The 27,777-nt window shown below is 41.0% G+C and overlaps 1 protein-coding gene across 9 annotated transcripts in view; it reads right to left on the bottom strand.

The window, feature by feature from the left end:
• Positions 1-643: 643 nt before the first annotated feature.
• Positions 644-27,777, bottom strand: part of LOC122995722 (proline-rich protein 7) — a 37,430-nt gene continuing 10,296 nt past the window's right edge. For 8 of the 9 annotated variants that reach the window (XM_044371073.1, XM_044371067.1, XM_044371068.1 and 5 more), the window contains 2 exons: positions 16,729-18,268; positions 644-2,186 (listed from right to left, as the gene is read on the bottom strand). In XM_044371073.1, the coding sequence (XP_044227008.1) occupies positions 1,597-2,186; positions 16,729-17,077 (939 nt within the window). In that variant the 5' untranslated portion in view covers positions 17,078-18,268 and the 3' untranslated portion in view covers positions 644-1,596. Of the gene's footprint in view, positions 2,187-16,728; positions 18,269-20,348; positions 20,362-27,777 lie in introns of those variants that run through there. The other variant, XR_006406854.1, reaches the window with a different exon arrangement.

A 27,777-nucleotide genomic window follows, 5' to 3' on the forward strand; every position in this document is an offset into this window, starting at 1 on the left:
GTGTGAACATTAACATGAGTATTGTGAAACTGTGCCCCCTAAAAAAAACTGACTGCATGACACCCCTGATGCTCACTGACAACTGCATTTAATAAATTAATGTTGATAACCACAGAGAATTACTATAGGAAGAGATTCAGAAAGGGTTCAGGGCCTGTACTTATCAAGCATCACAGAGAAGGAAATCATTCCTATCTGGCCAAAAATTCTCAGAGCAACTAATTTTTGGTTCAACATTTAAAACAACCAGTAAAAGCATTTTATCAAATTTCTTAACCAAGGAAATAACTCACATCTGGGCCAATATTTACAAGAGCTACAGAGGAGTCCTAACATGTTAGCGTTCAGGCAGAGATATTTCTTTAGAAGAGAGATGTTTTGCTTGATGAGAATTAGCTTTTTAAATTTCAGTGGGAGAGGGAGAGATGTAATTTTATTTATTTATTTAGTAGAAAACCCACACAAGCAGCATATTCCTATATTTCCTAAAACATGTCTGTAGGAGATCTTAAACATTATGAGAAGTACAACTCCTTGCAGTGAACATAAAAACACTCAGAAGAATGTATTTTAACATCAAACAATGAATTTTATTTTCGCATTCTGGCCTTGTTTTTTACTTCATAAATTATTAGAAGAAGAATAGAGTGGATGTTTTTTTATTTCACAAGAGAAAAGGCGTTTGTCACATAGCTTAAAAGAATGATAGTGAATTTGTACATGAAAAATGACATGTTTCCACTCTAATGACCAAGCCAACGTCATCCTGTCACCACCAGGAGGGCTATAACTTCCATGTTGAGGACCGCCACTTAAGAGGCTGAACTACAGCAATTTGTAGTAAATACAACAGTGAAAACAACAAAGCAGCATGTTACAAAATGCAATCCAAGTACGCTTGGTTCTCTGGCTAACTTGTTGTACTCTGCCTTTAGTATTGTGAAAACTAAAGTCACAAACGTCCCACCGAAAGTCACCACATGTTCTTTTTGCAAGTATTGATATTCTCAGTCTTTAAGAGGAGGCAAGCTGTGGACAGAGTCTTTAAAAATCAGAGCAGATAAAAGAGGAGAGGTCGTCGTGGGCAACAGAGTTCCTGGGAACCATGGCAACGGCCTCGTACAATAGGTTGCTCAGGCACAGAGAAAGGAGAAGAGGAGAGGAGGGATGAAAATAAGTAGAGTGTGACATGAGAAACAGCTGTGCTCCTTGCTTGATTTGCTCGTCTTCTACCTTGTTACTGGTTCTTTTCTCGCCTCCTCTGCTGTTCAAAGAATCTTGACTCAATTAGCTTCAGTGTGACACCTGTATGACTCAGCAGCACTGGTTCAATATGTATGTAATTTTCTCCTTTAACCACACGGATGGCTGAGAGCTGCGATCCCGGCAGAATAAGTGGTAGCCTACGCCCACAGAGATGCACGGGGAATTGAACTCCTGACTTCTTTGCAGCACTAGAACCCCTTTTTTTCCCTCTTTAGGGAATTGAATCTTTACTTCTAGTGTGTTAGTGCTGTAAACACGGAGTAGACAGGAAGTCTGTCTTTACACTGGAGGTCTCCTGCTAGAGGGCTCTTCAGGGAACTTAATGGTTGGCTAGACAGCAGTGCTGCGACCCAGCAGGGGGAAGGCTGTAGGCAGGCCACAGCTGGGCTCCAAGCCCCTTAGTCCATGCACCCCCTGAAGGCCCTGAAACCCCTGGAACCCCCTTTGGAACCCATGTATCCCCCCATGTAGTCCATCTATCCCCCCTTGCAGTCCTTGTATTCCACCTCGAAGCCCAAGTCCGTCATGTTGAGTCCTGTGCTCTCGGCGGGGCATGGTAGCCATCGCAGCAGCAGCGTGGAGGGAGCGGGCCCCCGGCGGGGTGAGGTTGCTGTGGTTCAAGTCCATGTTGGACAGGAGGTGACCCAGGGAGTCCCAGCGCTGCGACGAAGGCAAGCGTATCAGGGAGGAGTAACCCCGGTTGGGGAACACAGCCGCTGCGGGAAGCTTGCTCATCTCAGATGTGAACACCGGAGGAGGATCCTGGTGTTCCCGGAGAGGTGGAGGTGCTGCTCCGAGCGGGGACGGCTTCAGGTAGGTGCCCCCCCGCGGGTCGGCCAAGACCTCGCTGTATGGCGGAGGGGGATCCTCCATCAGGACCGCCTCCTCATAACAGGGCGGCTTCCCTAATATATCTGTGTCTGGAAGAAATGAAGAAACACGGAGTTAAGATCAATCGCAACAAAGTGTATTTAAGGAAAATATAAATCTAATAATTTCAATCTCATATTAATCTTAAAATTAACTATGGGGCCAAAAAAATGCCCAAAACTCTGATAACAGCTTCTCAAATGTGAATATGAAATGTGAAAGTTTTCCATGACAGTAAACTCAGCATCTTTGTGTTTTTTGACTGTTGATCAGACAAAACAAGTCATATGAATAATAATAATGTTAATAGTTTTTTCACTATTAATATACTTGACAATCAACGATTATTTAAGAACAATCCTCCATAATCGCAATAATTGATGCAAATTCAAAAAAATCTCTGCAAAATTTGTGAGAGCTTTCAATTTTTTTTTTAATTACTGGAACTTTTCCACATGAAATGGCCAAATCAACAGACTGCTTGTGATTTGGATCAATTGCTCCATTTCATGTCGTGGTATTTTATGTCATCGCAGCACGCAGCGCTCATTCAGCAAGGAGCAGAAGCAACTACAAATATTAATATATAACTCTGAGCCCATGGTTCTCATGTTAAGAAAATACATAAAAAAAATATCACTGAGTTGTTTCTCTGATATGCAGTATGTTTTTTTTTATCAAAGCAAGTGATTACATGTGACCCTTCATTGCTAGTAGTTTTTTAGAAATCAACATTATTTTCCTTTGCTCGCAATTTTTCCAAGTTATCACAATTTTACCATAAAAAGAGCAAATAAACTTATGCAAATTATGTCGCAATTTTTGAGAAAAGCCACTGCAAAATCATTTTTGATTGCAATAATCACAAAAAAACTGCAAAATCCTGGCGGCACTGAAAGAAAATAACTGATAATGAAACAGTTGGTTACAGTTTTACAGTACAGTTTGATAAAACACAACTTTACAACAAATTAACTCAATATAACCTAAAATTATGAAAGTATCTACATTTTTGATTGATTAAATTATGTGGACCCCAGTGAGTCTGGGTTTTTTGGGGCTCATATGTTTAGATAAGGACGGGAGTTTTCTGAAAACAGATCTGATATCGTTGTTTATTCAATATTTATGTTTTTAGTGGCCTTTAATGTTTCCCAGAAGTCCTGGATGTTTGCAGGTTAAGCGTAGAGGAGCGAACGCACAGATTACAGCTAAAAACATCAACAATGACTTTAGAAGAAAACGCCTGGGAGTTTTATGGATATGGATGAAACCAAGTTTTTTTCTTTTTATAGACTCAATGTAAACAAAAAACGTAGATCATAACAAACACACTTTTAGGCTACATACCAAGCTGCAACCTCCGGGGCTGTAAAATGAGGACAATGCGGAAGTACCAAAAACTGCAGTTCCTTGAATGGCCACTTGAGGCATCAAAAGCGAGTCAATCCCCATAGACCCCCATGTTAAAATGTCCAACTTTACAGCAGAAATAAACATGTTTACAGCCTGGTATAAAAAACATTTTTGGTCTCTAAAGCTAATTTCTCCTTTCATGACAACTGTACGGGGGGTGAATTTTTTTATAACTCACCTGTTTAAATTTCATTAAGCTGTAAAGTTATCATAATGAAAGACATGGCTGCTTTGAGTGACAGGTCCGCCAGCCACTAGGTGGCTTGTTTCAGCCATTCGACCCGCCTCTTTGCCCATTTTTGATTGGCTGGGAGTTAGGCAGCGTCACGTACTGCCAAGATGGCGACGGCCGGAGAGGCTCACTTTGAGCTTCAAAACTGCTCTTCAGAAACCAACGGGTGACGTCACGGTAACTACGTCCATATTTTTATACAGTCTATGATACATACAAAGATAAAAAATATAAAACTGGCCACCCAGAATATATATTATTCTTGTCAAAGGATATCAAAATAACTTTTGTCTCTTTCAGGCTCAGGATGAAGTGGCTGAGGTGGCTGTTTAAAATTTAAAAAAATAAAATTAATTGATTTAACCATGCAATAGCTTCACAGAGGCTAAATAACAACAACATAAGGCTACTGTTTCAAAATCAAAGAATACTTTTATTAATCAGAGCAATCGCAAAAAACACTCACAATCAGCAGATGAAAAACAAAACTACAAACAGTCGTGTTATTATCTACGGAAGAGGATTAGGGCCACGAGTAAAAACTTTATTTGAGTTTAATCTCAGAAAAACCCACTTCATTTTCAGGTCACAACCCAAGTGTAATTAACACCTTCCTACATGTGACAATGTGCTCAACTGTGGGGAAAAAACCATCACAGCACATTTGGTCTGAACTCTCTCTTTCTCTTTTTCTTTTACTAAATATTTCTCCTCTTCTCACACACACTCGGGCTCCTGTTTCAGACTCGCTTGTTTTACGTTTTCTGTGTCTCTCTGAAGACTTACGGAGCTTTAGCAAAAGTTCAGTCAGGATCTTATGCATGCTCAGGTCTGTAGTTTTATTTCTCAAACCATCTGTCCTTCTCATCAGCTGGTCTGATCTAACCAATAACACGGTGACTTCATTATCAGCCTTCGTCGTCTTGCGGCTGTCTTTTCAAATATGTCTTCTTCCTCTCTGCCTTTTATTGCGTTCATGCTGCTGCTCCTCACTATCTCCCCATCACAGCCCGGTCTTCGCACATTCATCACTTCATCATCCTCATCAGCCTTATTGGTCGCAGCAGAAGTCGTCAGCCACACACACACCACCAGTCTGGTGCCAAAGACTTTTGTCGAGACTTTATCATCTATATCACCTCTATAATAAACATTTCTTTTGGCTTCATTGGCTTGTCTCTCCTGATTGAACTACGAGTCAGAGAAACTGCAGTGCAGCAGGTTGTGCAACAAGAAACACATCAAATGCACTTCGATCGTTCGATAGTTCAGGTCAGACAGTGAAATTGCTCCCTATTTCCTATATATTGTACTATATTTATTGTCCATTTTATTTCAGTGTGCAAGTGTAAAATGTCTGCATGACAGAGTGTCTTCAAATATTCCTGCAATGCAGACATAAAATACTTTTTGGGAACAATCCAATAATCAAACGCATTTCTTTTTTCCATGTGAACACGACACTTGTTAGTGATGACACAAAATGATGATTCATTAGTATCTGCAGTCTCAATTTAGTGCACACTGTAGTGTCTGTTGTGTAAGGAGTAGTGAATGAGGAGTGATTAGAGAGACGGTGTTGGTGTGGATTTGGGTCTGGACTGAATGCGTTAGCTGCACTGCGGTGAAAATAAACACAAAAATATGATTTGAAAAAACAAACAAGTTTGTTCCTGCAACATTTCTGAACTATCTCTGCACTGACAGAAGGTCTGTGGGCTTAATGTAAAACTGTGGAGTCAATGTACTGTCAGTATGAAGGGAAAGATTTTTGGCTTGATAAAACCTCCTCAGGCTACGGATATCAAACTTAAAGCCGTTTTCCGCAACAACTGATCAATATCTGTCGAAATGGTGCACAAGCTCCTCTTCACTGGATCTGAGATGTCAACAGTAACTAACTAGTAAAAGTTTGCAGCTTTTCCATCTTCCGTGGGCCTTAAACTGCACAAATCATAAAAACTAATGAGTAATAAATGTTCATTATACAAAGAAGGAAACCTCTTCGTTAGCTCACAGTGCAGAATTAGCCGTTAGCTTCAGAGATCTGATCAGAGTCCTGAATTTTATAGAGGCGCTGGATGATTTTACACTGAAACTGCAGGGAGAAGCACTTGTTTTATGGTCAGACATAAAAAAAGGCATAAAAAACATGAGTGGAAACGCTGGAAAGTCAAAATATTGTTTACGTTTGGATGTGGTGGAAAAGCAAGATGCGATGGACACTAACCCCAGTGCAGTAGAAACAGATTTAGCGAATAAACAACCAGGTAATATGTGACTTAAATGTCCCTGAAGCTTCGGCCCCGCTGGAGAGACGAAAACATGGCGGCAGATGTTTTTCAGCTCTCTTCTTCGTCTCTGGGCAGCGTTCGATACCTGTCTGTATATACATGCTCTCCGTCACCAGGATGTGTTTTCCATCACTTCAGCTCTGACTGTCGCTCTGTTGATTACATCTTCTACTCGACTATTAATATTCGCAAAACAGTAGCGGATGGAATCGTACATTATTTCGCATTTTCTTTAATCGATTTTCTGAAATTTCGGTTTAAATTTGTGCCACGTTTGGATGGAAACTACTGCGTTACTGTGTGTTTAAGCCTGTTTAATAAAGAGTGACAATGTTTGTGAGGCTGTGATCAATGCTTCGGTGATCAGTTTGATGTGTAACAGTGTGTTTGAGTGCAAAATGCATTGTGTTGTTACATTTATCATTTTTGTGCATAGGTGTATATAGTCTCATTTCATGATCCTGTGTGGCTGATCAACAATACTGATTAAATCCTGTATTTCCTGTATACACCACAGTCAAGTGTCTAGTATATTATGAGGAAACAACAGGATTTTAAATGCTAACATTACAAATAACCTGTGCAGCAATTAAAGCAGGAATTATATTAACATTACTTTATTGTTATTTTAATGTTTTCATACTAACATACATTACATGCAAACTTTCTCTGCCTGAAAACTTTTAATTTTCATAGAAAGGACCCAAGTTTAAGAGAGAGAAAAATAACAATAAAGCTGCATTCAGACTGGATTTATGTCTCTCGGGGAGGCGGGGTGATCGGTGATTTTAATCCCGTCTGGAGCGCGTATGTGGGTAATTTTACAACCAAAGAAAATCCACATATCATTCCCCAGAAAGGACCTACTGTATTTAAAGCCTAAAAACAAACAGTATAGTGTTGGAAAACAACTGTTGAACTGTTGCCATAGAGATGGATGTATTTATGGATGCAAAAACGATATGTCTTTGTGTGTGTGTGTGTGTGTGTGTGTGTGTGTGTGTGTGTGTGTGTGTGTGTGCCTGGACCACAATCCCATCACTCCTCCATCATGCCTTACAGATGCCTACAGGATCAGACTCTCATTGTTTATCAGCTCTGTACTGCTGTAAACAGTTTGACCAGCTGCCAGGACGGCTTTAAATAAACATCATCCACACAGGAACAATGTCAGGAGGAACACATGGGATTGATGTTTCCACTTGGGGGGGGGGGGGGGTTCCTTTGAACCAGCAGCCAGTTCTGTGAGGCTCAAGTATATTGATTGTATGTAGTGTGATACAGAGATGTCAGCACGAATGTGATGGTAACTGTAATCTGTGACAGCTACTGTAAAATAAGACAAAAGCCCCATTCGGGGACGGGATTAATGTCTGCAGGGGTGGTGGGATGATTTTAACATTGCCTGATAGTCAGTATTTTATGTGGGTAATATTTCACCCTCCAGTAATAATTACAGCCAAAATTACCTCAATGAACTGACTGTAATTTAAAGGACTAGTGTGTAAGATTTAGTGGTATTTAGCAGTGAGGTTGTAAGCGTGCAGGAGAACCTACGGTGGCCACAAAACTTGCAAAAAACACCAAGGGCTCATTCTAAGGTAACGAAAACACAGCCATTCTTACTTTCATGGGATTATACACTAATTAAAACATACTTATGAATCTTATCTTCCATTTCTACCAAGTGCCACTAAATTCTACACATTGCACCTTTAAATCCCGTCTGGAGCGACGTCCTTGTATCTTAAAGAAGGAGTTATTTCTGCAAGAAGAGATGTTTGCTAATACAAAAACCATCAGGAAAGCAGTGGTGGAAAGTAACTAAGTACATTTTACTCAAGAACTTGTACTTTAATTGAGTATTTCCAACTTATGCTACTTTGTACTTCTACATTTCAGAGGGAAATACTGTACTTTTTACTCCATCACATTTATTTACAATTTATAGTTACTTTACAGATTAAGATTTTACATAAAATACGTTGTTATTTAAATTTTCTGCTCTTTTCATTTTAAAAGAAATGTTGAGCACTTTGAGCTGCATTAGTGTTGTGAAAGGTTCTAAATAAATTAAGTGTATTATTATTATTATTATTACTACTATAAAAAACATATGATACACTTACATAATATAATGCAGTACTATTACTGTTAGTCTGAAATTAGTATCTGAAATTGGCTCCACATTGATGAACTACAGCAATTAAATGTTCTTATGTGTATTTGTTAGTGATAAAAAAACAAACTACATAATATATTATAATAAAATAACACTCTAAAAGCAGCCAGCCTGCATAATGAGTACTTTTACTTTTGATACTTTAAGTACATTTTGCTGATTATACTTCTGAACTTTTACTTAAGTAACATTTTTAAATTATCATTCATCATGAATACATCATGAAACACTGCAGGAAATCAAGACCCCATAAAGGCTTATCAACTGGGCTTTAATATCAGCAACATGCAGACACAATTATCTTTCAAGACACTGATATTTGTTTATATTTTGTGAAATTTTCTCCATTAAAAGTCTGCTGAATCAGCTGTTACTATCAACTATCACTGAATTAGTTTGATACTGAAGAAAACTTAATAATATGATGATTCTCAGGCAAGTTCTGAAGCCTCTTCTCTGATTTCTAAGTGGATTTATGGAGGTTTATTGGCGATAGACGTCGCAGATAACGATGTCTTTGGGAAGTGAGTGTCACACTCAATGATATCAAAATGTGTTTGTTTGTGTGTTCAGATTTGACTGAGTTACGAGTCCAAGAAGGACTTAAAAGTCACCTCACGGAGTATCTTTGCTTTACTTTCAACTCTCTGGCGCTCCCCTGGGGAGGCTTTTTGGCTCCTGTCATTTCTCCAGGGTTAAAATGATGCCGCCCAGAACTAAGAGAACTAAGAGCACAGTGAATATTTAATCCCACACCTCCACTTGCGGTATTCATCCTGTCTGAATGGGGTTTAAAAGTCTACAGCAGAGATAACGGCACTGTGAGAACAGCAGTAATGTGCAGGTATTGGATTTAATTTAAATTTTTGACCTGATGACGGCACTAGATGAAAAAGATCAGCAAAGCGTGTCGATTCATCCTGATGGGAACAGAATATATGCACCAGCTTACATCCAAGTGTTGTTGAGACGTTTCCCTCCATGTGAATGGAGGGAAACGTGGTGGCGCCACAGGAAAAGTCTTTATGTGGACCATGAATGTCAAACCTTTTGTGCAAATGTTGAAAAGTGTAATTAATGATGAACTACTAAATATAACAATTAGATGTTATCAAAAGCAACACCAGAGCAGAAACAACACACAAGCATGATTTTCCTGTTAAAAACTTGCAGGCGGCTGCAGAGGAGGAAGCTGTTCCCAGTGTGAACATCCAGTGTGGGTCAAGGACTCGGGGTACAAAAGCCTGTCAGAGCAACACATGCTGGCTGTGTGGGATGACAGCTGACTGATGCATGAAATCTGTGTTTCTAAAGCCAGAAACTCTAATGAATGATGGTTTTACCGTCTCCTTTAATAGTCTCAAATCTTTGAAAGCATATTTTCATATTCACATTTTCTTTCCAATCTACCACTCTTTTGCCAGTAATACAAGACTGAATACACACCGATGTCTTCGCTGCTGATACTGCAGCCGCCTTCACTTTCTGCTTGTTTCTGGGCTTTTTGCCTTCAGTTGCAATTTCCAATTTAGACACCAATATTAATTTGAGTCACGTTTTCTGGTTCTGGTTCAATCTCCACCAACTCCTGGCTCTTTATCTGCTGGATGTTCCCTTTTTTTCACCAAAAACTGCCTGCTGTTTGGTGCTGAGCAGGTAGGATTAGTCTACCTGTCAGGTAGTCGTCTTACTTAAATGTTGTGTCTTCTTAGCTGTCTTGCTAATGCTGGGAGGGGGGGCCATAAGGATTAGGTCGTCTAAGTAGAACAAAACCCTGATCCCTTTCCTGCATAATCCCTTTCCTCCGTTTCCTTTATAGTTTGCCAAACCATTTTTCTGGATGAAGCCACCGTGGTCGCCATGGCGAGAGTCAGGGCAGCAATCATAGCCTTCCTGATGTCTGTGGCTAGCTCCGGGGAAAGAGTCCCGGACAGCTGAGGACAGCAGCACTATGTTGTTTTGAGCTGCGTCAATCTGAGCGGCACACTGGTGTGAACGGTCAGAGAGGCAAGCGTAAACTTGATCCCAAGGAGTTGGCGGCGATGGCTTGCGCTTTCTTAAGAAGGTTGCCTTGGGAAGAAGTATGGTAGCTTGGCTCTGCTTTAGTGGCAGGATAGTGGGAAACCCCTTTTTCCGTATCCCTGTGGACTTTTGTAAAAGGCTTGTACCTGGACCCTGGCACTCTCAGTTTTACGGGATCGGAAAATGCTGCATGAACGTTTGGCCGGTGGCTCCTGGTCGTAAATGTCCCTGCGTAAGAGGCCGCGAGCAGGTGCAGGTTGTTTTGCCGGCATTGCAATGCCCTTCAGATCTGCCGTCTTCTTGATGATGCCTGGCAAGTCCTGGAAAAATCCTTTGGTGGCCAGAATATGGCTGGCATACTGATGCGGAGAAGGGGAGAGCTGCTGCGGGGCAGCTCCTGGCCACGGTGAGGACGGGGAGAGACACAGATACGGAGCCCCGCCCTTGTCATCAACGGGGATTTGGGAGAACCGGGAGGAGAGCTCGAGTCCTCCTCCAGGATATCTGGGAAGTTGCCACTGAAGTGTCCATCTCGTCCTCCAGAGGGACACTGCTGTGGTCAGCCCAGCTTCCATCACCGCCTCCCTCCACCTGCAGTGCCGTTAGAACGTCTGCTCATCGCTGCTGCTCCTCCGCAGGCAGGCGTAGACAGAACTGACAGGCGGCCTGCAGAACCAGGACTAGCCTGGCGTGCTTAGCACTGAGGCAAGACTCACAGCGAGGGTGAAGATCTGACGGCAGGGGCACAAGCAGACAGCTTCAGAGCGGCTGGACTTCTTTGTCTTCTCTTGTTGACTGCTTGACGCTGAAGAAAATTTGGGAGCAAAGCTCAGGTCCTGACGGGGTTATGTGATGTAGATGAGGACCTGAAAGAATCAACTATACAGTGTACAGTGGTGGGAAAGAAAATCTTCACAACTGTGCGCACGCATAAACCCAATAGCAACAGATCTTAAAGGGTAAAACCACTCCACTCCGTATGTACACTTTAAACATCTCCTGGCTTCTCTTTCCGTCCTCCGCTGAACTCAGCTGGTCAGAACCTGCTTCTGTTTCGCTGTGCTGCTGCCTGGATACTAAACCTCTTTATCAGTCTCACCCTGACTGCTTTGTGACCGAGACTCTGCCAACCTTTTGTTTCATACTTTACTGTCTGTCTCTGCTCGTTAAGCATCTTTGACAGCAGTTGATTCTCTTTTAGCCATTGAAGCTTTCCTTTTACTTCCCAGTAATCTCTCTTTCCTTCTCATCCTTCTTATTTTTTATTCTGTTCCTCCTCCATCATATCTCTCTCAGCCTTCTGATTCTTTTTTGTTTTTTTCTCTTTGTGGAAAAAAGCTTTATTCTTTCTCATGAATAAACAGATTGAAGACAGACTTGAGGCACAATTTACAACTTTCTAAAGTAAACATTTGATAAAACGCTGTTACAAATGCTTTTATGCTCTAATATTACTTTATGCTAATGCTGCTCACAACCGGCATAAATTTTACTGCAGTTGAAATTTTACTTTCCATTCCAGAAATCTTTACAATTCAAATGTCTTGTGGAAAACTTTTTGCTAGCTTTCTTGGTTGCAGATTGAATTCCTTCCTGAAAAGTTAAGTTTCCTCATGTTTATCTCAGCCAGGAGGGAGAAGCAGAAAGTCCCCAAAACTCATGAATGAATTTCCATAAAATATGGCTCAAGCTGAGGAACAACAGGCAGGTTTTTGTTTAGAGAAAGGTGAGCTCAGGACTGCAAACTCTCATTCTGTATTGGAGTGCCCCTGAGCAATTCACTGAACTGCCAACTACTCAACTGAAGCGGCTCAGTGACCTGCAGTGTCAGACTGTTTTAGTACTGGGCAGCTTCCAACATCGACTGCATAAATGAGGCCAATTGTTAATGAAAAAACGAATATTTAAATCAAATGACTGAGGTGACAGACCTCTGAATCATCGGCCCACTTCTCAGATTTTGTTGAATGATTCAAAGGGATGTTACTGGATCAACAACTACATCAGTCTCTCCTTTTGCAGGTCAAAACCCGGGAATGTATTATAACTGTATCGAAGCCAGAATCCACACAAATGCAGCAACAACACAACAAGATGAGGCGTTTATAAATTAACTAACTAAAAAAATGTCTCTCAAGCTTCGAAAGATGGTTTTCTGTTCTCTCTGTGTTTTTATTTGGTTCTTACAACTCTACGCATGGAAAAGGTTACATTTACATCACAGGCCTTAATGCTCAATTCTGATGTTTAAGTCAGATCCGACCTTTTTGTGTTGATGGTTCGCATCATCATTGTAAGTGACATGTGTCCGGCTCCAGTGTAAACACCGTTGAGGTCCTAAACCGCCACATGTGCAGATTTAACTGAAATGAGAGCTACATGCGTACTATAAGAATAACAACAATAACATCATTTGTGCAACAGTCAGACGCATAGACTGTATAAAAATATGGACGTAGTTACCGTGACGTCACCCGTTGGTTTCTGAAGAGCGGTTTTGAAGCTCAAAGTGAGCCGCTCCGGCCGTCGCCATCTTGGCAGTGCGTGACTCTGCCTAACTCCCAGCCAATCAAAAATGGGCAAAAAGGCGGGCTGAATGGCTGAAACAAGCCACCTAGCGGCTGGCGGACCTGTCACTCAAAGCAGCCATGTCCTTCATTATGCATAACTTTACGGCTTAATGAAATTTAAACAGGTGAGTTATCAAAAAATTCACCCCCCGTACATTTGTCATGAAAGAAGAAATTAACTATAGAGACCAAAACCGTTTTTCGTACCAGGCTTTAAACATGTTTATTTCTGCTGTAAAGTTGGGCATTTTAACATGAGGGTCTATTGACTCGCTTTAGGAGCCTCAAGTGGCCATTCAAGGAACTGCAGTTTTTGGCACTTCCTCATTGGCTTCATTTTACAGCCCCGGAGGTTGCCGCTCGGTCAGACCATAAAGATGGATGACATGGCTGTGCTTGCATCAGCAAAATGTAGTTAAAGGGTAAAAGCACTCGCTCTGCAGTAAAATGTCCCCATAATTTTACCTCTTTGAGCCCCGAACAGTTACTTAAACGAAACTATGTGAGAAGTTTAAAGGGGAAACGACATCTGAAATGTGACAACGAGCCCAAAACTTCTTTTTTTGTAAGAGGTTCCCAACCAGATTGGTTGTGTCCAAATAAGTCTGTACATTTATCCGCTATATAGAGCTCTCTTGATATGTTTTAATAGTTTTTGGACAATAAAATATAATAGAAGATATATCAGGCCTTTTGTTGACAATAATAAAATATAGAAAAGCACCAGTCTTATCCTTTCATGCGAGGTGTAAGTGGTTTCTAAGATACCAGCTCCAATGGTGCATGAAATAAACGGTGGTCAGAATACACAAGGTCGGATCTGACCAGTGGTTCCCAACCAGATTGGTTGGGAACCACTAGTTTAACCTTAGCAAATGTGTTGTATTTTATAAGCTTATATGTGTTTTCTGTAAAATACGTAAAGTTAACTGGTAATTTAAGCTGTAAAATAAATGTAGTGGTGAAATAAGTGAAATATTTCCCTTTGAAATGGAGAGGAGTGGAAGTATAAAGCAGCATAAAATAGAAATATTCAAGCAGAGTACCTCAAATTTGTACTTAAGTACAGTACTTAAGTAAATGTACTTTGCACCACTGGGAAAGGATCACTTATATATTCACCAATAACTCTTTGAACGTACATACGGGGAAAAATATAAAATCTTTCCTTCTCTCGTCCAGCTGAGCTCTTGCTGACTCTTCACTCTCTCTCTCTCTCTCGTCTCTTTCTTCTCGTCTTTCTTTTTCTTTTTTGGTTTAGTGTTGTTGCTCGCTCTCTGTCACCGCTCAGCCTCCACAGATACCGCCCACGTCTCAGCGGCAGCTGTCACCATGACGCCCCGCGGGGGGGATCGCTGCCCGGCAGGCAGGGATGTAGAAGCTGGGAAGACTCTAAAAAAAATCTGACATGGTGCATAATGTAATCCTCCTCCTGTACTCTGCTTTCTGTCTGCATCTGAATCACTCGTATGGATGTTTTTCTCTGTCTTTACTTTGTTGTGTTCTCTGTTGAGTCACTGCTCTGGCCAACGACAACAGATCCTGACTGGGAGAAGACCTGCGGTGAGTTTAGTGTTGAAACTAATGGATGCAGAAGTTGATATTTTGAGTGTGAATTCTGACCACCGATTATTTCATGCACCATTGGAGCTGGTATCTTAGAAACCACTTACACCTCGCCTGAAAGGATAAGACTGGTGCTTTTCTATATTTTATTATTGTCAACAAATTTCCTGATATATCTTATATTATATTTTATTGTCCAAAAACTATTAAAACATATCAAGAGAGCTCTATATAGCGGATAAATGTAAAATGGTGTAGGGTAGATGTAGTGCACTATATAGCGTACAGGGAGTGATGTCGGACGCAGCCTCCCAGCATCTTTAAAATTTTCCTCCTCATACACAGATTCCTCCACATCTTTAGGGCGTTTTCACACTCGACTTTTTAATCCAGTTGAATGGGATCCTGGTTGGTTTTTTTCCTCCTTGGTGCGATTTGTTTGTTAAGATCAGAACACGGCAATCGTTCTCGGGTGCAGACCAAAATAAGAGCACAGCGACCCTTTATGGTGCTGACTAGGGCTGTAGTCGACCAAAGAAAATCTTGGTCGACTGAAATCATACATAATCTTCAGCTAATCGATTAGTCACGGGGAGGTTGGATGTAACGGGACAGAGTGAACTCGGCAGCTACACATTTCTCTGTTCTGTATTTCTCTGTTTAGCATCTTCAGGTTATGCTAACCCATTGTTGCTAACTTTGGAGCTAACCCCCTTTACTTTTCCAGCATTTTAGGAAACAACAGACGTGACTTTTTAGCATTTATTAACTGACAAACTGTAGTCTGTACTGTACATTTACTGCCAGACTGACAACTTACTACTAACCTTTTCCTCTGCTCCGCTCGCATCCACCGTCACTTCTCTGCCACTCGCTCTTTCCTACTCGCTACACAAACGTACTACGCAATGACATATTCCTTAACGGCGTTATGCTACCAATAGTACCAATAGTTTCCTAGGCAACGACACAGAGGTTGACTCGCGTACCAGAGCAGCGCTGCACAGAGACTCCCAAACACTACTGATTTCCGAATGAACGGATATTTGACGTTATTTTTGGCATTAAAAATATTTTTTTGGGCATGGCAAAGGATTCTTGTTGTTATACTTATAGAAGAAACACAGATTCAGTAAACGTTGAGTTCAGTTAGATCCAGCAGTCTCCGTTACGTTGGACGAGTTCAAAGTTGTGAAAACAACGGGGGTGTTTTGAATACACCCCCGTTGTTTTCACAGGTAATTTGTTAGTCTGTCCCTCCCGCCGCAGGAAATAATGGATTACTCCTGGAAAGCTGTTGATGTAGCACTTTTCTCCTTATGAAAATAACACGGAGATTATTCGACCAATGAGAATTTAGTCGGACGTGAGCTTATCGTCCGTGCTGACACAGACTCCGGTGAGGACACACCGGACCGCTAAACAGTGATGTTTGGTTTTGGCTTGTCCGTTTTCAACATGGCAGCCGGGTCACAAATTTTCTCATATTACAGTTAAACAGTACACACAGTGTTTCTGAAGACATTTGAGGCGAGAAATAGACAACGCAGTAACAGAATCCTGATTCATATTTGATCAGCATGAGCCGAGTCCGTTGTGCTGGACTCATTTGATTAAAGTTGAGGTTGAGTCATAATTATGCAGATGCAGTGATTGGTCAGTCAACTCGCAGTTGTGTATCCATTATGCACCACGCAGCTGGATCTCCTGCTCTCCATAGAAAATGAAAAGGATCCGTCAGCTTTACATCCATCAATGGATCCAGTGTGTCTGCACCATTAGAGGACGAGGTCTCAGTCTGATACCAAACAAACTCTGGAGCAGGTCGTTTGTGGTTGGAACGTGATCCGACATCGATCCGACCAACTACTAGGCGTACTCTGCAAATTTGAGCAAAATGCTGGGATGCGTCTGAGCCTTCAGGACCTTCTTCCTGTGTTTACGTTCTTGCTCCCGCCCCAGACACATCTGACCAATGAGCAGAGAGAACGTTCTCATGTAGACCGTAGTGATGCATTTTAGTTTGTTTGGACTCTATGTGAAAAGGAAACTGAACCAAGTTTACCATCTTATCCACTGATTCAGACCAGAACAAGCGAATTATAGGTTTGAAAACGCCCTCTGACTGCCTCGCTGACCCCCTCAGAGCATTGGGTGAAGCAGCCTCGTTCAAGGTTCAAAGTACAATTAATACGTCCAAAAAAACATATGAAATAAATGCATGTGAAATTAAATCAAAACTGCTTTCACCAGATCTTTGAAAATCAACAGAATGGCACATAGATCAAGGAACTTAATTACAAACATTACCTGGCATGCTGATCCAGTTTGCTTGCGGCATGGGATGAGGAACCTGTAGAGGAACTGGCGGCAGCAGAGTTTGAGGAGGGCAGAACTGCGGCAGATCCCTGGGCAGCTGTGTAGGTGGTGGATTTGGAGGAGGAGGAGGTGGAGGAGGAAGGTATCCTGCAGGTTGACAGCTGAGCGGCTCCATCTCCATAGTTCGCAGACACTGTTCTCTCAGCCTCTCCTCGCGGCGACGCTTCAGCCTGCGCTGCAAGAAGCTGCAGAAACAGCAGAGCATGACGACGAACGCCCAGACCAACCAGAAGCCGGCGAAACAGGCCAGGAAGGTGTAGGTGCCCTGCGACATCACCATGGCAGTGACGGGGACAGGCGACGAGTTCTCCCACGAGGCAGGAAGAGACGATTTCAGACGCACAGGACGGGATGGCAAGCTTGTGATTCACCTCTCCAGAGTCAAAACGCCAAATTCTGGCACATTAAATTAAAATGCAGACATATCCTGCGGGTTGTAATCCAAGGTGGGAACTAAAAAACCGGCGACAACCGAGTCAGTTACAGTTACGACATCCTTCAAAAATCATCACAATGTCTCAAAAATAACGTCTGTGTTTTTCAAGAAATGAGTATTTCCTTTAGAAGTTATAAAAGACGAAAACAGCTCACATGGACATCTGATCAGCTGATCAGTTGAGGAAATCCATTAAAATTCTGTAGCAACTTTTCTGCAACATAACCGTCACATGTCTGAATATTAAACGTTCTGCGGTCTTTTGTGTTGTGTTAATGAAAGCCTGGCAGTCAATAAAGAGCAGCATCTTTGCTAATGTGTGTAATCACATAAATTAGTATTCTCATTAAATAAAACTTTCTTTTTTTTTTCCTGCACAAAGGACTTGAAAGTTAATGATGAGGTTAATTGCTGTGGTAGTAGTGGCAGCTGCTTGGTAGCGTCCCAACAACCGGTTTTGTCCACCTGGTTTGGAGATAAATGACTGTAAATCAGAAGATGTTACACTTTTAAGGCACAACAGAAGAGAATGGACCAAAAAATTATGATTTTTATCCAAATTCTGTCTTCGGAAATGAGAAACTTAGCGCGTTACAGCACCAAATTCACAGAAGAGTGAAATAAATTCAGTATAAAAACGTCAGAAATCTCTTCATTCGATCAGGAAACTCCAGTTGTAGCTTTTTTTCCAGTTGCAAAAATGCAGGAAATTAAGAAAACCGTTCTTTCTTTCTGCCACTTTTCTGTATCCGTCCAGATGTTTTAGAAATCAGCCTGAAACTCTCCTCATTTAGATGGAAATGTGTCTGAATCCCAGGATAAACACACACTTTCACACACACTTGCTGTTATTCCACAGGACTACAGATGAACTCTGCACATTCCCCAGTGTTTTTATCAGCAGCAAACATCACTTTCAGGGCTGCGGAGGAGGGGGGGCCGGAGTCGGGGGGGGGGGGGGGTCCATCTACGCGGTCCGGGACGCCGAATTCTTCCCCCTCAGATGGCGGCAGGGCTCCTCGGCCTCACGCTGCTCTACAAAGACACACAGAGAAGAGATGAGACCGTCGTCAGCGATTATCAGAGGACAGATTCTGACAATATTTTTTAAATCAGGCGGCCGGCCACAGTGAGAAGTCGGAGCAGTGAGAACAGCGGAGAGGCCACACTGTTATAAATCTCAGCTGTTCAGGCAGGATTGTGACACCGACCCCCTGGGGGCAAATATCAGTTTCACACTTCAGAGAGCAGCTCGCAGAGAAAATATACACCGTGATGTAGTGCAAGAGACTTTACAAGGGAAAAAAAACATGACACATGATTATTTGTTTTTCTTAAAACTCATGAATCACTTCACTTGTTCCTCCGAGGCTGCACTGTTGCTCACAACAAGCTGTATAACAATCAGGGTTAGCAGGAATCTGCACACAGACTGAGAAGAAGAAGAAGAAAAGTAAGAATTAAAAGAAGGAAATGAAGAAGATGATGATGAAGGAGCAGAGAAGATGACACAGAAAGAGAAGGAAGAAGAAGAAGAAGAGGAAGAAGATGACACAGAAAGAGAAGGAAGAAGAGGAAGAAGATGACATACAGAACAATAAAAGTGAGACGAGGAAGAACAAGACGAGTACAAACATGTAAATGACAGTAAATGAACTGTGAGCTGGAAGCGGTTTGTAAAATAAACAAAAACAAAACAAAACAAGGTGCAGTAACTGATCACACCTGAAATAAAACTCCCATCATCCATCTGTACAACTCTGAGCTGAACCAACGAACGAGCCTGGTTATAATTTATTAAGTGGAGACTTTCACATCACTAAATTAAAACTTCTTCTTAAGTGGAGTAAAGTTCTTATGTGGAGATGAGTTGTTGCTAAATATTTACAGCTACTAACTGCAGGTTGAACTGTTGCTTAATGTGAATGAACCAACTGACAAAGCTAAAGTTAGCTCGCTAATATCTGATGCATTTAGATTGAAAAGTAAAAGCCGTGATATTGAATACGGTCAACATATGTAAAGCTGCAATGATTTGCAATGACATTTTTTAAGAAAAAAAAGTCCAAATTCTCTGTTTCCAGCTTCTCAAATGTGAATATTTTCTGGTTTCTTTAGTCTTCTATGACAATAAACTGAACATCTTTGGGTTGTGGACTGTTGGTCGGGACGAAACGAGACATTTGAGGACTCATCTTGGGCTTTGGGGATTTTACCCTTGCGAGGCAGCTGGATTCATGAGATTACCTGAGAATCCATCTTGTCAGGCTTCAAGTTTAGCGTTTGTGGTGTTTCGGACCAATCAGTGTCGTAAATTCCAGCTGCCTCACAAGGTAAGACGGTGATAGACGGTGACAGACAGATGGTTCATCCAATCACCGGCCAAGTTTTTTCTGAAAGCACCTGCTCAGTTTCCAAGGACGACTTCTCAAATGGTTCTGTGTAACAAACCATCTGGCGCTTCAGGTTAACAGTGATCAACATTTTATGGACCGAACAATTAATTAATCAAGAAAATAAACATTAAAATTAACAGCATTTCTCATTATGTTGAGAGGAAATTTAATTCTTGCAGCTTTATGTTTAAAACAAAATGTATTTACTGTTGCAATTCATGTGGCATTCATGTGGTGTCAGAATGATCGGAAAAATGAGTTTCCGACTTGGAAAAGTCACGTGAACGCCCCTTTAAGTCAGAACAACTCGGAAAGTCGACGAAAAATTTCGGTACGCGACTTGCTGAAAGTTGACGTCATGTAGGCAGAAACATGGCGGATGAAAGTAAATGTTTGGTTGATGGCAAGAAACCTTTTATTATTTCATGTATTGCATATCAATTTTTTGATAACGTAATTTTTTGACATGGTATTAGGTTGTAATCGTTAGTTGCTGGTAAAGCAATATTTTAGTGGTTTCAGGGAATAAACCAAAATACAAACACATCTTCTTTGTAGCATTCATGTTGTTTTCACATTAAGATTTAAAAGCTCATGAGCCGAAGTTCACTTCTTCACAACATGGACGGTTGTGAACGCAGCATCGGTTACATATGAACCTAATTTCTGAGAGACAGGGTTGTTCCTATGGCAACAGCAAGCTAACCAACAACCTGTAAACAGACACACCAACTGCTCTGGTGTTGTGTTCCTGACAGATAGCTGCTCAAACTGAGCGTTTGCTGTCGTATTAAACCACACTTACTTGCTATGGTCACCAAATCAACCAGGACCTGGAAGACACTCACTACTTTCTCATGAAGTTTATAGACTTATAAACAAAGTTCGGGAACCAAAGACCACGCCTCATACGCATCCCATTTCCACACCACAGGGTATATAGACACACCACATCCACTCCTCTCCCCTTTGTCTCAGCTTGCAAGTCCGCTAACTTTTCTCTCTCTTCTCTGCTTGAACACAGGAACAGGGGGCTTCGTACAGACGCCAGATCATCGAGACGGCACCCCCACCCTGAGTCTCGACCCCCCCCCCACCCCTTGTTCCCACTTACCTCCCTGACGTCGGCGCCCCTCCTCCTTACATCCATCACTCCCCTTCTTTCTCCCTCATCCTCACATCCCCCGACCCTCTCCCATCATCCCTCTGACTATCCTTCCTCCTTTTCACCCTGCTCTTCTGCCACCCTCCCAGTAAACCATTAAAACCATATTCTAGAAGGAGTGGTCTTGGTTAGCGAACTGACAAATACAGATGTTGCTGCTCGAATAAGCCACCGTGTTTTTATGCTGTATGTTGCTAAAAAGCATTAACCGGCTAAATGGAAACAGTCCACGCCCTCTAAATGTTAGAACACAGAATACATGATTCATTTGTTTAAAGCAACTTAATTAGAAACAGCAGCTAATTGGGGTTCCTGCAGCTGATGTCTGCCAAACTGGTTTCTCTCTTTTACCACAGTGACAAGAACAAGTAAACATGTCGTTCACTGATGAGGATGCAGACACTCCTCCGGACATGAAGATGCTTTGTTCCTCCCAAGTTCCAATAAAATCAGACTAGATCCAGCGATGGAGAACAGGAGTTGCTGCAGGTTTTCATGTCAGCGACCCCCAACAGACGGGCTTAGCCTTAATTAGCCTGACCCCCCCAACGAAACCCTGTCTGAAGATCTCTGCTGACAGAATGAATTGTATTCAGTCGTCTGTCTGTCTGGTAGTGTGGAAGAAACAATATGTGAGTTACTGTAGTGAGCTGGGAGGCACATTTCCATCTAACTGTTCTAATTTGCAGTTTTAATTAAAACATTAAAAACCTGAGAGGAAATGTTTTCTGTAAAAGTTCGATAAATGCTTAAAACAGACTTAATGAATAAACGATGACTGAATGAATGAATCATGTGACATAAACGTCACTGAAGAGATGAAAACATCAGCTCTGTGTGCAGCGATGATGAGGAGACTGTAACCTTCCTCACATCAATACATGAAACAAACATAAATGTCATATTTCCTTCACGTTTTCCACCATGTAGTCATTGCTGTGACCATTCTGGATAAAAAAAAAGGTGCGGATAAAGACAAAGACCGGCCAATCAACAAAGTCTGCCTTCTACTGGAGGCAGAGGAGCTTCTGATCTGCCCAAACTGACACTTTTTTTTTTTTGATTTTTTTTTAACTTTGCCCCCTGACCTCTTGCACACATGACAATACACAAGACTACAGACTTTACTGATTCAGAGTGATAGTAAAGATCACTCTTCTTTTAAAGACAGTATGTCCGATAACGTCCAGTTATGAAGAAAGAAGATCTACAAAATAGACTCTCCATAATATTGGAATATGTTTATGTGTGATTATTCTTGTGTAATTATTATTGTTTGAGACATAATAATTATGGGCCGGTATTGTTTATATATTGACGTGGGTATTGCGTCACTTACGTTGCTTGACACATGGGTGTGGTTTCCTATTATTTAACCTGTTTACTTAGGTGGTGGCGGGAGTTTTTGGGCAAAGGGAGATGGTAGAGCTCTGATATTTTCTGTTGACCGTCACCATCATTACCATCGTTTGTTCATTTTATTTCCACAGTCGGATTGCATTTTTTTGTATATTTTTTGTGCAACAGCTGCTTGTCAGACGCTTTCATTTTTGTTTATTTTTTTTTCAATAAAACAGGAGCCTACTAAGTCTCTTAGAGGCCTTTTTTTGAAAAGTAGTCGCTACGCACCACTTTGAACTTGGTTTTAATGTTCGATCGTTCATTCGTTCACATTTTATTTGGTCAATTTTCTTGACATTTTGGGGTAAAATTCAGGATTCTCCTCTTTTTCAGACACTATAAATTGTACACCTGGGATTTTAAACATGTTCAAACTAAATAACAAATACGTTGTTTGTCATTTCTGTCCAACTCACTTACAAAAAATGATTTGTATGAATATTTTCTGATCTGCCTACCTTTTATGGTCGGTTTTGGTTAAAGAAAGGGAAACTTTGTAGCCCAGCTGGTTGGTGGAAACATCAGAGAGAAGCTCAAGTTAGAGCGATTGACAGAAACTTAATTGGCAGCTATTTCGATAACTGATTGATCGTTTCAGTCATTTTGTAAACAAACCAAACATTTGATGGTTTCAGCTTCTAAAATGTGAATATTTTATGGTTTTCTTTGTCTTCTATGACAGTAAACTGAATATTTTTGGGTTGTGGACTGTTGGTTGGAACAAAACAAGACATTTGAGGACGTTTTCACAATTTTCTGACATTTTCTGACCAAGTAATTGAGAAAATAATCTACAGCTTTAATTGAAAATGAAATCCTACCGCCCCATGTTCCACCATGTTGGCTGCCATCTTGTTGTATAATCGCACCACTGGGTCACCACTGGCGTCAACAGTTTTGCTCTAATAGTTATAATAATAGAGCTCTAATCACTTTTAGTCACTGCTACGTGTATTTTGTTTGTCTTCTCAGATTTAGTTTTCTCTTCACGTTGCTTGTATGATGCTGCTATGACACATGAATTTCACTCAGGGATAAATATTTATCTAGATTTCCGCCACCGTCACTTTGAAACCCTCTTTAAAAGTCATGACTCATCCCATTTTCAGAAATTTTGAAACAGCACATTTATCATCTGGGAGAATCAACACCTGCGATTTCCACATAATTAGAACAAACTGTGTGAATTTTGACACAGTGAGAGCTGTGCACTGCATCACATTTACAGCATTCATGTCATCTTACACCTTGATATCACCTTTGGGAATCACACTCCTGTGTCTATTATCATTTGAAATTGCTCGGGAGAGGTGATTCATCAGCAGAGGGCCTCGTTGAGGTCGCACAGCTGCTGATATTTCAATCTGCGAGCGCTGATATGGAACAGAGCTTTTGTTTGCTCCCCACGCTTCCTGCTTTCTCGATCCACTCATCAAAGACGGGCGTTCAGCGATACATACTCAAACCTCAACCTCCACACCAACAACACACACATGCAGCACATACGCTATTTATATCCTTGTTTTCTTTTACCCTTTGCCTTTTTTTTTTTTCTGTCTCTGAAATAAAACGAACCTCTCCGAACAAACAAAAATAACTATGAACTGAGGAGGATGTTACATGATTAAACATTAAAAGAGATTAACTAGTTAGACTAGAATTAATAGTTTTGAGTATTTTTTTTTTTTGCTTCTAAAAAGTGAATTTTTCTGGTTTCTTTAGTCCTCTGTGACAGTAAACTGAATATCTTTGGGTTTTGGACTGTTGGTCGGGACAAAACAAGACATTTGAGGAGCAGTGATCGACGTTTTTCACCATTTTCTGGCGTTTTATAGATGAAACGACCGATCGATTAATAGACAAACCGGAAACACAATATCAGGCCATTGCACGTGTCACCGAGTGCGTTTAGTATTCTGGTTATGATCGGGTTTTTTGAGTATCCTGGTTATGTTTTGTGCATGTAAACACCATATCCTGGTTTCTACTCCAACGGAAACCAGGATCCATGTAAACACATGATGTTTCTGAACGTTCATTGTCGGGATACTGTAAGAATATCGTAAGCAAACAATTCCTACCCCTAAACCTGAATTCAGGGCAAAAATAATATGCAATTTCATGTGTGAAACCCCTCCACATTTTGCAACAACAGGCCTGCTACCAAGGCCTACACACATGCCATGTGGATACAACACACTCCAGATTTTAAACATTGACAGGCCGACAACAGTCCTACAAAAAGCCAAACTGACTCAAGGATTCACGAACTGGCTCAGAGTCAGTGACAAAGGAGGGAATCACACATGAATAAAGCTTTTAAAAATTAGATTTATTGTTAAGTTAATATAAAATTGTAATAATGTCAGTTAAATTAGTCATGAATGCAATGTATGGATGAGTAAAGTATGTGCTGTGTGTGCAAACAAAACAAAACCAAAGTCTAACCCGTCTGGCTGGTGGAGTCCTGAGGCGGGTACTACGAAGCGAGATTAGTGGGTTAGCGAGGTATGTTGAGTCTGCAGGGTTTTCAATGTCACAAAGATGGCTCGCTTTTAACCTGCTACATCACCATGGTAACTTATACTGCAAACTTAACCTGGTCCGGAGCAGGTTACGTTCCGAGTTTCGGCTTAAATTGGCAATAAAAAGCGCTGAACTTTCACTAACCACTTGATTTCCTGCCAAGTCCGTTTAACACTGCTGCTACTGCAGCGATTAGAACACCGATTAGAGAATTGATTAGTCTTTTATCAGACTTACCATTGATTTGATGTGTCATATTGTAATGGTGCAATAGGTTAGGGTTACTTGTGGGATGGGATTTTGTTAAAATATATCAAATTGTATTTCAAATTAAAAAACAAAAAACAAGAAACTAATGAAGAAATTTGAACAAAAAATAAAATAGATTAGTCTACTGGTATTTATCACAGATAATATTAGATATATAATATTAATTTCACTTTGATTTGGCCAGAACCTAAAGTGATTTCCACTGATCCTTCGTTATGGGACAGAGTCAGACCTGAATGCACTTCTTAAGTATAACGTTTAAATCTGCTGCATCAAGTTTAAAGTGTAAGAGCTCTGGATGTGAGAGGCACGGAGAGAGCATTGAGTGGTAAAATAAGTATATTAACTAATTATGAATTAGGTTTTTTATTAACGGATTCACATCAGCAATTTTCTGCCAGCATTCCTCCCTCTCCTTATTTGCAGCAACAGTGTTGCTTTTTGCTGTGATAATGTATTTATATTCTTCATAGCTCTGCATTATAATGACCTGTTCCTCCTGACTGAAGCAGGCGGCATGTGATTGGTCCATTTTGTGCAGAAAGAGAGTCAAGTGACGCGCCAAACGCCCCCTTTTATGGAGACAGAAATCTGAAGGAGAAAGCCTGAGTTAACAAAGAAAGTTCAGAACCACCGTCGTGACACCACTTATCTCTGATCGCAAGTTTAGGGTTTGTCGAGCCAGCTCACACAAAGAAACCCGGGTAAACGGACTGTTCTTGTACAGCACCTTTCTAGTCTTTTGACCACTCAAAGTGCTTTTACACTATGAATCACATTCACACACATTCATACGCTGAATGGTACAGGGGCTACGATGCAAGGTCCCAACCTGCCCATCAGAGGAGATCTAGTCATTCACACGCTGATGGTTCAGCCATCAGGAGCAATTCGGGGTTAAGCATCTTGCCCAAGGACACATCAACATGCGGACTGGAGGAGCCGGGAATCGAACCGCCGATCTTCCGATTAGTGGACGACCCGCTCTACCTCCTGAGCCACAGCTCGCAGTACGCCCCTCTGGAAGGAAGAGACAGAAAGACGTTAACAAGAAGACACTTAAATAGGCTGGAGGCCTAAACTACCCAGGTGCAGGTAGTCCCCTGACGTCCTCTCCAACCCCGCCCGCTGGCTCCTGATCCAAGAAGCCAAAGCGACCCCGAATATGATCAAAACCAGGATAAAGACTCCACATCAGGATACTAGTGTGCATGTAAACGCTCTCAATGTTAAAATACTTGCTTGTCTACTTTGTGTAAATCTGAAGGATTAAACAGTATCATACTGGCCTGAATATAAGATGATACTTTTATTTGGGAAATTATGTTCGAAAAAGTGGAGGTCGTCTTATATTCGAGGACGAGACTATTATGTTTTCATAACATCTGATATTCTTTTGAAATGGAGAGAGAACTGGAGTAAAACTGACTCCTACAGAGAGTGTTGCATTATGGGTTATTATTTCAGTCTGTTAGAGTCAGTCAGCATTGAAAGTGTTCAGTATTAACCTGCAGGAGTTTCTGAAGGATGGTGTAATATGGTTTTTTTCTGCTGCAGAGGAAATAAATTTATGACGACTGAAAACGTCTTTACAGCAGAAACCCAGCGAGGACCGAATCTGTCATGCTGACAATAACCGCCGTCATAGAGGACGAGGAGCTCAAAACGACAGGCTGTCTGAAAAAATGATGAGAAATGCCAGAGGAAATAATTTTGACCACTTCCAAGAAGCTGACAGGATTATGTGACTGTACCGTGTAGAAATCTGAACACACGTCATTCAGTTTTTTCACTGTAATTTTTCACGTCAATATCCAAGTCGTAATTACAACTGGGAAACTTGTTGTTATGAAATATATCTGACGTGCCACTTCATGACACGTGCAAAAGTCATAAAAACAGCATGCAAAAATACGTAAATACGTAAATAAAGACATTTCAGTTACTGATCCAAGCTGGATCCAAGGATCAGCCGTACATCCAGCATGCCCCAGTACTCCACTGGTTAAGACGCACGTAAACACAACGTCTGCGGTTCGATTCCAGCAGTGGACCTTTAGACATAAAAATGCTCCAAAAGATATTTTTTTTTAAAAACAAAAAGGACACGAGAACACAAGAAAGCCATTTTCTTTGTACTTATTGTGCATCCATTTACATCCATGAAGCCCTGAGCATGAAAGAGTCTGTTATCCAGTTGAATACATTTAAACTTGGACCATTTATTCTACTGGATATTATATATTATATGAGGGATCTCAGAGATAATACAGTGTTGTGCTTAAAGTATATCCACGAGAGAACAGCATGAGGGTGATTTCTGATAAATCGAGAGCATAAATGAGTCATTTTTTTCTCCATGGCCCTTCCTGAGCTCCGTATGTTTCACTGTACAGAAGATATTTTTACCAACGTAACAAAAAAAGCATGAAAATACTGTAAATCAATAATATTATATATGCTATTTATACCCACAGTTAGTGTAAAATCAATTTATACACTACATTTGGAAGATGAGAAAGGTTGGATTCTTAAAAACTATGAATGAGTTCACAATCAAAGCTATAAAAACTTTGAAAAACTGCTATTGAATCTTCAAACATCTTGTTCAAATGTGAAGTTCCTCTTCAAACACAAGCTGACAGGGATAAAAAAGCTTCAGGATCTCTTGTGAGGACTCGGTGTTGTGGCTTCAAGGTCACGATCAGAGGCCTCAGCAGGCCACTTCATCTCCTCTGAGGTTTCAGATCTGTCGTCACATTTCACTCAGAGCAGAAAAAAAAAAA

Source organism: Thunnus albacares, chromosome 13 (genome assembly GCF_914725855.1).
Source record: "Thunnus albacares chromosome 13, fThuAlb1.1, whole genome shotgun sequence".
Classification (NCBI taxonomy): Eukaryota; Metazoa; Chordata; class Actinopteri; order Scombriformes; family Scombridae; genus Thunnus; species Thunnus albacares.